Raw genomic sequence first — 12,220 nt, forward strand, 5'->3', positions numbered from 1 at the left:
ACATGCAGGATATGGACAGGATTGAGTGCTCTGTTTTCCAGTGTTTCCGAGCTGTGGCCATGATTGTGAAGCAATCTCCTGCTGGTCACTAAGTGCTGGCAGTGGCAGTCAGCTACTGGATGTAAATGTCATTTGCAGCTGGAAGGACACTCAAGCTCACAGTCCTACTGTATTTCAAGGTTACCCACTTTCATAACCTAGAGGGAATTGGGGATTGAAAATTCCTAGAAAAAGCAAAATGCAAGATGGCAAATATGAAATTTTCTGTTGATGTGGAGAAGGAAGGAAAAAGAGGGCATTTTATGCCCTGACTCTGCTGCCAGTGTTTGTTATGAGTAACCAAATGAGCTGAGGGGAAAGGATTAAAGATAGGTAGCCTTTTGGTTCCTTGTTAAGATCTCTAAACCTATTTAACATATCCATCTCACCGACTGGAAAAGTCTGTGGTTCTTGGAAATATGAAGCATTTGGGCTACAAGAACCATTAAGCAAACAAGATTTAGAGTCTTTGCAGACAGGTCCCAGAAGGATCATTGGAGCACCTTTGATCACCAAGGATTCATTCAGACTTTTTTTTCTGAGACTGGAAGGTGGAGTATAGTCAGTGCTTAAATACTTTACTCAGTAGAAAACAGCCTATTGCCAAGGCAGGCTAAGGAAAACAAGGCCTTGTGTGAATCTGGATGGGCTTAAACCAATGGTGCTCAACCCCCATGGGCCAGATCAGGCTCCCCGCACTTTGTCATCCATCCTGTGGGGCTCTGCTGTAAACCTCTGCACTAGATCCACTGTGCAGGGCAGTGTGAGGCCCAATCCTGTCACATGGAGCCAGGGAGAAGTTGTATAGGGCCCCCAAGCCCTGATCCCAGTGCACACAGGCTGGTGGAAGTGGTATGGGGTTCCAGGGCCCTGATCCCAGTATGCTGGCCTAAGCAGAGGCAGTGTGGGGTCCCAGGGCCCCAATCCGAACGCACCAAATGGGGTAGAGGTGATGCAGGGCCCAGAGCCCAATGCCCACATGTAGGACAAGACAGAGGTGACTTGGGGTCCTGGGGCCCAATCCTGGCATGCAGAAGAGGATGGAAGTAGCACACATTCTGGGGGCCCTAATCCAAGCACACAGGACTGGGCAGGGACAGCACAGTGTTATGGGGCCCTGCTCCCAACACATGGAGCTGGGCAGAGGCAGCATGGCCTGGATCCAGGTATGCAGGCCCAGTGCTTGAGCACAGGGTCCAATCCAAATCACAGACTGGCCCCACACCACTCATTTGGCCCATGGGGCCAAAAGGTTGAGTCCCACTGGCTTGGACCATCTCTTTTTTCAGGTCACAGTTTCTGCTTAGGGTCTGGAAAGCAGTTCCACTGATGCCCAGGACTGAGGGCAGCACATCTGTGGATGAGGTGAACAGAGAATCCAAAGGGCAGAGGAGAGAGATCACAAATTACAGGCAGATAACAAAATGGTAAAATATATATAAAGGAATGATGAGCTGCTTAGTCTAAGCCAAACCATCAGGTGAGTGATGTCTCTTGGAAGCCATGAGTCCCATTAATCTTAGGTGCTTTGCTCCAGGGGGAGCCACCACAGAATTTTGGACCATGACTTTGGTGCTCCCTCATAATAATTTTAAAAATTAAAGCCAAAAACCTGGCAATACCAATCCTCCGCATAGGTTGGTTGGTGAAAACCAGCTGGGGTTTCAAGGGCACTTGCTCTCTCCTGCTTTTCTAGCTGTCACTGCTTTGCTTTTTACAAGACCAAAAAGTCTTTAATCTTTAAATCCTGCCTGAGTGTCTGGATGTTTTGGAGGCAGTGAGATGAGGGTTAGGAGGGGTTTCTGTCAGTGTGGCTCTGCCTTAGAGCAGCCCAGGCCTGGTCATGGCTCTTCTCTTAGCATTCACCTGCTCATCACCAGGGGCAGGCTCCCCTCGGGGGTATCATTTGCAGTCTGCTGGCCTTGCGTAGGAAATCTCGTCCATTTCTCCCAGACCTTGCTGTGCTCCCTGCACATCATTCACTGCCTTTATTTTCAAGCCATGCATAAATCATGTTGTTACTGGCATCTAATAAACGTGCCACAACTCTGATTAACCCGAATGGTGGAGACATTTGTCCTTTTTGACATAAAACTTCAAACCTTTATTTTCCCCTTTAGCAGGGGAGACAATGGGGAGTTGGGAGCTAGAATTCATGGCAAAAGAGAAATGAAGAGACACCCTGTGTAAAGCCACAGGAGCTCACACCTAGCAGTGTCCTGGGCCTGGTCCTACACTTGGGAAATTGTCCCCCAGGCATCTGTCAGGGCTGAGCAGAGGGGACAGGCAGAGCTGCCCCAGCCTCTGGGCCTCTCCTGTTGCTTTATTTGCCTTCAGTGCCGGAGCCTTTCCTCCCCCACAAAAGGCAGAGCCCTGGCAGCCCTCCTCACTCATCCTCTAGCTGCCAGGATTTAAGCTTTGTGCTTGGCACAGGGTCCCTGGCCGCCAGGCCAAGCATGGAAGGGGCCTAGAGGAAAGAGATGCCTCCCCTCAGCCGTGCTGCCAAGCTGGGCTGGCCCAGAGGGAGGGTGGATCCCCGAGGAGGGAGCAGGATGGTCTGTCACGGCCCTGGCCGGGCCCCTGAGCAGGGTGGGCAGCAGGAAGGGGTGTCCCTTGGCCTGAGGGACCAGGCCCGTGCCCGGGGCCTCTTCCTCCGCTCCCGCCCGAGGGGGCGAGCAGGCCCCCCGCACCCGCCCGGCAGAGCCGCCCCCGGGGCTTCAGGGAGAACAGGGCGAACGCCGGGCCGGGCCGGGGCGGGCCGGCGGCGGATCGCTTGCAGGTGATGCCAGGCGCAGATAAGCAGCCGCCGCCGTCTAGACGGGACCACGCACCGCGCCGCCGGCCGGATGCCGCCCGGCCCAGGGGACCCGCCAAGGGCGCGGACCGGAGCCCCTTGCCCGGCGCTGCCCCGCCCCACGCGGCGGCTGAGTCGGGCGGGCCACGAGAGGTTCGGGGCCGCCCTCGGCTTTTCGCGCAGCCCCGGCAGCCTGTCCGCGGAGCCGGCTCCCAGCCGCGCGGGGCCTCGACCCCCGCCCGGGCTGCGGCTGCAGCTGCGTCCCGGGCCCGGGAGTGGAGCGTCCGGCGCGAGCCGCAGTGCCCGCTCCCGCCCGCTGAGGCGGCTGGGCCCCGCCGGGAGTCACTCCGGAGCGAGCCGGGCCGGGCGCTCGCAGGTGCCGCCGGGCGCGCACAGAGGCGGGGGCTGCTGCTGCTGCTGCTGTTTTATTCCGCTCATCACAAGCCAACCCCGGCGGCGGCGGCTCCGCCAATAAATAACAATAACTTAGTGCGGCTGGTTACAGGCTTGTCCGACAGCGCGTCCCGCCCGCCCTCCTCCCCGCCCGCGTCCGGCAGTCATGCGGGGAGCCTCCTCGCCCCCAGGCAGGTCGGGGTGCCCGTGGTCCCGGGGCAGGGGCTGGTCCGAGCAGACACGGGCCGAGGGATGGTGCTGGTCCCGCCCCGCCCCGAGGAAGATACAAGCCCCCCTGCTCCCCGTTAGATTTTGTTCCCAAAAGACAAAACGATAAATCGCCTGCCCGCTCGGGCAGGGCCTGGGGGCTCGTTCTCGGGCATCCACCGGCGTCTGGACAGTTTTTTGCTTTGCAAAAAAAAGACAAAACGAACAAACGAAACATCAACATGAAAATCCGCAGCCCGGGTCCTGGGGCGTGCTGGCCGTCGGGGCGCGCTTTGTTTCGCTGTTGCTCTTGGTTTTTAAATAACAATAAGTTAAAACCCGAGCTCGTCTGGCGCTCGGGGCCGGAGGCCGGGCGTGTCTCATGCAGGGAGCAGGAGCATGCGAAAGTCCAAGTCCGCGAAGAGAGCCTCGCCTCACGTCTCCACCGGGCTGGGCACCATGCTGTTGGGGGTGTCGGGTAGCTGCGAGGACAGGGAGGTCACATCGCTGCCGGAGGAGTTGCCCAAGGAGCCGGATTCGGAGAAGGAGACCTGAGGGAGGCAGCGGGGACACGGGTCAGGCCCGCTCCAGGGCTGGGGGCACGTGCGGCAACGCCGCGTGTTAGCTGCAGCGGTTCCTGTCCGCTCCGGGGGTGACGGCTTTCCTAGCGCTGCCCGGACGGGGAGGGCAGGGGAGCGTGGCGGCTGCTCGGCTTTCTAGAGCGGGCCTCCGGCACTCTCCGGAGCCCTTCCCTGCCTCTCGGACAAGCGCTCACCCCACAGCGCGCTGCCAGGCAGCGGCTCTGCTGGCGACAGCTCCCGCCCACCTCCCACTTCAGCACCGAGGTGGGGCCGGGCGCTCCAGGGAACCGAGCACGGGGCCGCGGCGGCCCAGGCGCCCTCGGGGCAGCGCGGCTCTAAGAGGCTCGGGCAGAGGCGCGGCGGTCCCCGGGCGCGGATCGCAGAGCAAGCAGCGGCCCAGGGCAGCCGCGCAGTGCGGGCGGGCTGATGTCGGGGCCCGCGGTTCATCCCTGCCGCTCCCGGTGCTGGGAAATGCCCAGTTAATGACGCCCGCAGCCACCGCCTCCCATGGACTGAACAGCACCCGCCGCTCGTTGTTGCTGGTCCTCTCCCAGCTCAGGCCCGGCCGGGGCGGCGGGGTCACCGCTCCGAGGAGCAGCCCTGGGCCCGATCTTGCGGCCCTTTGCGCCGCTCAAGCCAGGGGAGCTCGGGCCGGGCCGGGAGGGGCTTGCTGCCTAGGGGGCCTGGGGACAGTCGAGCAGGCCCCGGGGAGGGTTTGAGCCCATGGGGCAGCCGGGAAGCGGCGTGACCCTCTTCCCCGGGCGGGGTGTCTGCTTTGCCACGGGAGCGGGACACCAGGGCCCCCCGACGGCGCGGGGGCAGCACAGGCCCCGGCGCGGGATGCCCCCCGCCCCGGCTCCAGTGTCGGCGGCTCCCGAGGCAGCCACTGCAGGCCGGGCCGCGCTCACCAGCTGCTGGAAGGCGGGCTGGTCCAGGTCGCTCTGCAGCGCGAAGTCGCTGAGCGCTTTCCAGGGCGGCTGGTAGGTCTGCACCTCCACGGCGCTGCCCTGCACCGCGCTCTCGTGGCGGATCGGACTGCCGGCCACCAGCGGCGTCCCCGTCAGGCCCTGCAGACTCTGCGGACGAGACAAGCAGCGGGGGCTCAGGCGCCGGCCCACGTCGAGGCGCCGCCGCGGGCCGAGCCCCACGCACCGGCGGCTCCTCGGCAGGTCCGGCCCGCGGGTGGGAAGCGGAGCCCCGGCCTTCGTGGCTTGCGCGGATCCTCCCGCGCCAGCGCCCGGGGGCAAGGCCCGGCTGCGCTGCGGGAAAGCCCCGGGGCGGGGGCGGCTGCGGGCTGCAACGAGCGCAGCGCTGCGCCGGGGCAAAGCAGCGAGCGACTCCCGCGGCCCAGATCGCTCTCCCGGCGGGGCTGCTCGCGGCCAGCCGCGGGTTTCTGGGCAAATGTCGCGGGCGACAGACGAGGGGCCGGGAACCGTTCGCGATCGGATTGGGTTTGCAAATCCCGGTGTCTCGGCGGCGTCCGCACCCGCGCACCCAGTGAGTAACGTGCCCTGCGTCTGTACCGATATAGTCGTACACACCGGTACAGACACACGAAATACGTACAGCGGAGTCCGGGTAGTGAAGAGCCTGGGCTGCGGCCCTGTAACACACGTGCCTGTGTGTGTGTACGCACATGCAACGGGGTCCTGTCTGCCCCCCGTATTGATATAGGAACAGGCTTCTAGATAACAGGTTTACACTTGTATCTATATCATACACACACGTATATATTTGTGTGTGTATATAACAGATTTTTATCTACAAATATGACAGGTTTATTTCTGTATCTGTCTAATACACGCATATATATTTGTGTGTATACAGATATAAACTTGTTTATATATATAAAAAACAAGGCTCGTATATAGCATGTTTATATCTATATGTACATAATAAAAACGTACATATATATGTGTATGTGTAAATAACAGGTTTATTTCTACGTAATACACACATATGATATATTTGCGTGTGTGTGTATATATATATATATATATGCACACACACGCAGGTTTATATCTACATATATATGTTATCTCTACAAATTATATATAGACATCTATATAGCAGGCTTGTATCTATACTTACAAATAGATTGGCCTATATGTTTTTTCTTTATCTATATAGCACACGTGGGTGTGGGTGTGTTTATATACGGCATTCTATACATCTGTGTAGCGGGTGTGCCTATACGTGTGTACACACGCGCGCGCCGCGCGCGGCAGACACGGCTGTAGCTGTAACGCATCACGCGGGCGCAGCCGCGGGCGCTGCCCTTCCGGGGCTCAGAGGAGCGGGGCCCGGCGGGGAGCGGGCGCGGCGCCGCCGCAGGCCAGTTCAGCCCAGCCGCCGTTGCCGCCGGGCCCGGCCGCTCTCGGAAGCGCCGCAGATTCCCGGAGCAAACGAAAGCCGCGGAGCTGCTGGGCGCCCGGCCCAGCCCGCCCGGCCCCGCGGCCGGCGCCTCCCGTCGGGGCAGCCGGGCCGGGAGGAGCCGCCCCCCGCCCCCCGAAGCCGTCGGGGCCGCGGCGGCGCGGGCTCGCCTCTTACCGCCTTGTCGCTGTGCTGCTGCTGCTGGAGCTGCTTCATGAGCAGCGATTTCTTCTTGTCCTTGCAGCGCTTGTTCTGGAACCAGACGCGGATGACGCGCGGGCTCAGCCCCGTCATCTCCACCAGCTGCTCCTTCATGAGCGCGTCGGGCCGCGGGTTGGCGGCGTAGCACGTCCGCAGCGTGTGCAGCTGCTTCTCGTTCAGCACCGTGCGCACGCGGGTGGTCTTCTCGCTCGCCTTGTGCACGTGGGGCCGCAGGGCGGGCTGGCGGCCGGGGCCCGGCTCTGCGGGGGGAGGGAGGCGGGCAGGGCACCCGGTGAAGGGCCGCTGCCAGCCGGGCTCCGCGGGGCAGGCCCGGCGCCGGGCTGCGGCCCCCGGGCCCGAGCCGCCCCGACGCCGCGGCGGGAGCGGGCCCGGCGGCCCCCCGCGCCGGCCTTGCCCCGGCCCTGCCCGGCCTGCGGCTGCGGCTCCCTGGCTTGGCCTCCCCGGGCCCGGCCCTGCCTCCTCCCGAGGCCTCTCCCTGAACCCGCCCGGGAGCTGACAGGGCCGCACACTTCCTTGGCAGGGGGCCCGCCGCCCCTCCCACTGCCCCGACGCGGCGGCCGAGCCCGGGCCCAGGAGGCGGCGGGGCCGTTCCGGCGGGGGGCGCTGGGCAGCGCCTGGCCCTGCCGCCCGCGGGCCCTGCCCGGCCGCGCTCGGGGCGCCGCACTGGCACCGCGCGGTGCGGGTCTCAGTGCAGCCTGGGTGGGTCGGGGAGGCACCCCAGTCAATGCAGCGCATGGGCAGGCGTATCTTATGTAATCTTATGTTAGTTACGTTGATACGGGATGTGCTGATACCACGTAACGTTGGGATGCGAGTTCCGCCTCCAGCCAGGCCGCGAGAGCCGCTCCCACCCGCAGGGCCGCAGAGCCCGGCTCGCCTACCTGCCAGATGCAGGGCCCTGGCGCTCTGCAGGTGGCCCGGGCTCCGGGGGCTGTCGGCCGCGCTCCTGTCCAGCAGGAGGCTGTGGTCCGCCCGGCACAGCAGCTCGTGGTCCCGCAGCGAGAACTCGTCCCCGGGCAGGAGCTGGCGGCTGCAGACGGAGCAGCGGAAGCACTCGATGTGGTACACGTTGTCCCGGGCTCTCATCACCAAATCACTGCTGCTGAAGCCCACCTTGCACTTGGCACACTTGATGCCGAACAGCCTGCGGGAGGGAAGGCGCCATGAGGAGACACGCTCACCCGCGCGGATCCCGGCTCCCTGCTCGCCCCCGAGCCACCCGGCGGGGCAGGGCAGGGGCTGCCTCGCCCGCCGGAGGAGAGATCTCACCCACTCTCTCCCTTCCGCGGCGGGGATCGGATTCACAACAGGAAACCCCCCCGCCCCGGTCGCCACGTTTCTCCACACCAGCCATTAGGAAAGTGACAAGCTTTGCAGGTCCCAATTGTCTCTTGTTTCCTGCTGTGGTTATTCCTCACAATTTATATTAGTATTATCATTCTCATCGTCATCAGCCTCACTATTTCCCTGTATAAATTGCCAGTGACTTCCTGTCTCCAAAGGACAAAGCCGAATCGACGGGAAGTGCATCTGTCCTGCCTGCAACATCCCTAGCTCTGTCCTTTGGCAGGCAAGGGACCTGCAATTTCACAGGGAGGAGATGGAGGGGGGCGACTCCTGAAATGAGCTCTCAGGAAACTGGAGGGAGCGGGGAAGTTTTTTTTTTTTTGGGGGGGGGGGTAAGGTTGTTTGCCCTTAAGTGGATAAAGAGCTTTTTGAATCACCTGATATAATCCCTTTTACAGTATGTCTTGCCATCTCTCACAAAACAAGTGCAGGTTTCATCCAAGTACTGGCTGCATTCAGCGCATTTGAGACATGCTGCATGCCACTCGAGGTCCGGGGAGACCTTCAGGATGTACTGGTCATGGATCTGACTCCCACAGCCCACACACATGGCAATCCCGGGCTTCTCTACCGGTGGAAACGAGCAGAGGACATTCAGAACGGCACCGCGACCCTAGCGAGAACTTCTCACGGCTTGAAATCACAGAGGCACTAGTCATTACAAGCCTTAGTCTTTTCAGGCACGCGAAAGACAGACAGACAGACAGACAGAAAGCAAGCAAGCTAAATCGCGAAGCTGAAAAACGGCAGCAGTCATTCTCCATAAATTACCGCTTGTGTAAGCTCTCGGACCGCAAGGAGATTTTACAGAATCAACTGGGAGGTGCAATGGCAAAGACGAAGATTGAAAAATATAGAGCAGGTAGCTACTGAAATACAAAGGAAAACGAGATGAATTTTATCTCCTGGCGGTATTTCAGCTGCATTTATTCTGCACCCCCTTTAAAAAAAAAGAAAAAGATTAGGCCTTCCTAGTGCCTCTACTACGTGTTTCATTTAATATATTAATAATTCATCATTAGTGCCTAGTAAAAAAAAAGGATGGGCAGAGCACGATCCAATCAAACATTCAATTACAACGTTTAAAAAAAAATAAATCCAAACAGAAAAAAACCAAGCAACGAGTTCCGCAGCCTGGAATCAAGACACGTCAAGGAAAAATAGGGTTTGGATTTCAAAACGACCAAAAGCAACAGACCGTATAAAAGGAAAATATTTCTAGCTGCAAAATAATCCCCGATTTTTAAATGCTCTCGTAAAGTATCAGTGCAAATAAACCACTTGTAGAATCCCCGTCGCAACGCTCGTTACAATATGGACAAATACCGTTCATGCCAGCGATCGACTTACTCTTGGAATGATCCCCCATAGCACCCAGAAAAGGATAATGAAAAATAATATCCACCATGCAGAAAGAGATGTGTGCAAAGTGTTATGATGCAGAAAGAGGAGGCTGCCTGCCCAGTGCCTGCTGTTTGCTAACTAACTACTCCAGCCCGGCGGAGTTGTGGAGCGGAGCCTGCCCTGTCCCACACGCAGCATGATGTCAGCACGCAGCGGCCCGCGGCCCGCACCGACTGAAGGGGGAGCGGTGACCTCACCGGGCTGCCGCAGCAGCCCCAGAGGCGATTGGAGGCGAGGGAGAGGGAGCGCCCTGATTGGCCAGGAGTGAACAATGGAACGCAGAACGCGGTGTAACACGCAAAGATTGTTTCTGTGAGTCCCTCGGCGGTGCCCGCTCCTCGGTTCCCTGAGACTTGTCCCGGCCGCTCCGGAGCGGAGCTCCCCATTCAAGAGCTGGTGATTGCACTCGTGTGAGAGCTCCCAGCCAGGCTGGTCCCCAGCACCGCACTGCTGGGGGAAGGGAATTCCCCTGTCAGGGCTCATTGCTCAAGTCTCCACCTCTTGTTGATTCAATATTTCCTCCCCTGTGCCTAATCTGAGTTTGGCTCACTTCGTTTTTTAGTACAGTATTTTACTGAAACGTAACTCAAGCTGCCTCATCTTCAGATCCCAGGAATTGTCTGCATGTTTTGGTTGATTCCAGTGATTCCTGTTTATATCATTCTAGCATTTATTTACTATTTATCTTTATTATTAGCATCTGCTTCTTATTAGTGAACATGAGAAGTGCCCACAAAGGACGTCTCTTCATGTGACACTTTTGTGCAAACCCGGTTCATCTTCTTGTTTCGGTTGGAAGAAAACTGGAGGGCATGTGATCCTGATTTGCAAAATTTCTCCAAACTAACAGGAGCTTAACAGATATTTAAAACAGATTGTAACGAGCAGCAGCTTTCAATAGCTCCTTCAAACCCAAATTGCAACCCTCCTCCTTCTTCCAACCAGCACAACAAATTGTTTTAAATTCAGTTTATTTCTCCCATCATCGTTGAAGAAACGAACGACCGTCGCAGCTTGGTTGGAGGTTTTTGGCTCATACATTTTTCATGTCCCTGTCCTTTTTTCCATCATCAGCTTGCAGCTTTGAACAAGCACCTCTCTGCTAGGGGCCCCCTCCTGGGCTCTGCCCTTTCCCCCCCATCCCCATCGCAGCGACCCCCCGGGACACCTCGCCTCGCTGGACTTTTTCTTGTTGCTGTTGTTATTATTATTATCATTATTATTTTTTGTTCCTTGCGGAAATGTTCTCCCTGCAGTTCCTCTCCATTCGGGCATCGCTGGAGCAGCTAGCTATGGCCAAGTCTCACCAGAAACTGCCAGCCCTTTCCATGAGCCGGGGCCAAAGCGACCTTCTCAGATCCTCTCCCCGGAGACAGGGCTGGCGAAGGGCCGTTTCCAACGTGCTGAAATCTGCCCGAGCAATCACCGCAGGGAACACCCCCAGGCCCTCAAGTTCCGTACCGGGATGTTCACCGTCATTCATCACAATCATCATCAGTAGTATCCATTATCAGCAGTCATATAATTATCATTATGATGACTATGATGGAATTATTAGTAGTAGCATTATTATTTCCCTGTAGTTAAAAAAAGCCGGGGGTTGAAGCGATGCGGAGCGGGCCCATGGCGCTTTCCACTGGCGACAGCCCGGGCGGTCGGCCCCGTTTGCCAGGCCCGCGGGGAGGGGAGGGGAGGGCGCGGTGACAAGGAGCCCGAGCCGGCCGCCTCCCCGGGGAAGGCAGCACCTCTGCCTGGGCCAGGGCTCGTCGCTCCGCACTCGCCGCCTGGGAGGCCGCTCCGGCCCGCCGGCCCGGCGCAGAGCCGAGGGGGGCTCGCTCCCGGCGGCCGCCCCCGGGCCTCTGCGGGGAGGCCGGGAGGCGGCTGCCCGGGGGCGGCAGGTGCGGCGCCCGGCGGTGGGGGGGACGGCCGGCGGACTGTCAGGCTCCGGGGGCGCGGGGCGATGGGCAAGTCCGGCCCGGCCGGCGCTCAGGGCCGGGGAGCAGGGAGCCGGGGCAGGAGGCAGCCCCGGGCCGGGGAGGGCGAGAGGCGGGACCGCCCAGTCGCGGGGAGCTGCCGCGGGCGCCCGTGAGCGAGCCCTTGTTTCCCGGGGACGGATCAGCTCTCCAGCGGGGGTGGGCCGCCCCGCGCGGCGTCGGGGATCGCGGGGCGGCCCGGGGCCGCTGGGCTCCGCCCCGCGCGCGGGCTCTCCCGGCCACGCACGGCTGCCGCCCCCGCTGCGGCCGTCGGGGAGATGCCGCGGCCGAGAGGGCAGGGCGGCCGGGGCAGCGCTGCCTGTCGCGTCCCCCCCAAAAGAGCCTCTCAGGTTTTCATGGGAGCGCTCCCAGCCCTGACCGAGCTGAGCGCTTTTCTCTCCAAACCACAGATGACTGAATACATACATCGCGCTCGCTCTCTACTGCATGCATATAAAACCTTTAGCCTGACTGATACTGAAAAAAAAAAAACCCACCCTATGAAAGGTTGGCAGTATTCGCCTCTGAAATATTTTTTCCATGCGGGCTGCTCTGGAAAGGTTCCCTGCGTCTACACATGAAAGCGAGTTTTACAACTAACATCCAGGGAATGTCTCGAAAAAGGCTGATCTTTTTCAGCAGAGCCTGGGCCCTGCTGTAGCCGATGTCCTGAAGCAAATTCCTGCTTACGCAGAGAACAAGGAAAAAGTCTCTTCCTCCAGATCATTTGAGACAGAAACAGGACTTTGTTTTTCTCCCCCCTGAAGAGCGAATTAAGTTTCAGCTGCAATAAAGATTTAGTGGGTGGCTCCTAGAACTTCAGAAGGGAGCGAGTGGAATTATCTGTTGTCTGATGGCCGATGGCAGGACTTCTTTTATTGTTAACA

At 59.4% G+C, this 12,220-nt stretch overlaps 1 protein-coding gene across 1 annotated transcript; it reads right to left on the reverse strand.

Moving 5' to 3' along the window:
* Positions 1–3,337: 3,337 nt before the first annotated feature.
* Positions 3,338–9,468, reverse strand: ISL2 (ISL LIM homeobox 2). The gene is made up of 6 exons (XM_090028762.1): positions 9,307–9,468; positions 8,334–8,523; positions 7,491–7,753; positions 6,565–6,848; positions 4,923–5,090; positions 3,338–3,984 (listed from the first exon to the last, which is right to left on the reverse strand). The coding sequence occupies exons 1-6, from the start codon at positions 9,362–9,364 to the stop codon at positions 3,868–3,870; spliced, it is 1,080 nt and encodes a 359-aa protein (XP_089884888.1). The 5' UTR covers positions 9,365–9,468; the 3' UTR covers positions 3,338–3,867.
* Positions 9,469–12,220: the final 2,752 nt, after the last annotated feature.

The sequence above is a fragment of the Crocodylus siamensis genome, chromosome 15 (genome assembly GCF_052110815.1).
Source record: "Crocodylus siamensis isolate JL-2025a chromosome 15, ASM5211081v1, whole genome shotgun sequence".
Taxonomy (NCBI): Eukaryota; Metazoa; Chordata; order Crocodylia; family Crocodylidae; genus Crocodylus; species Crocodylus siamensis.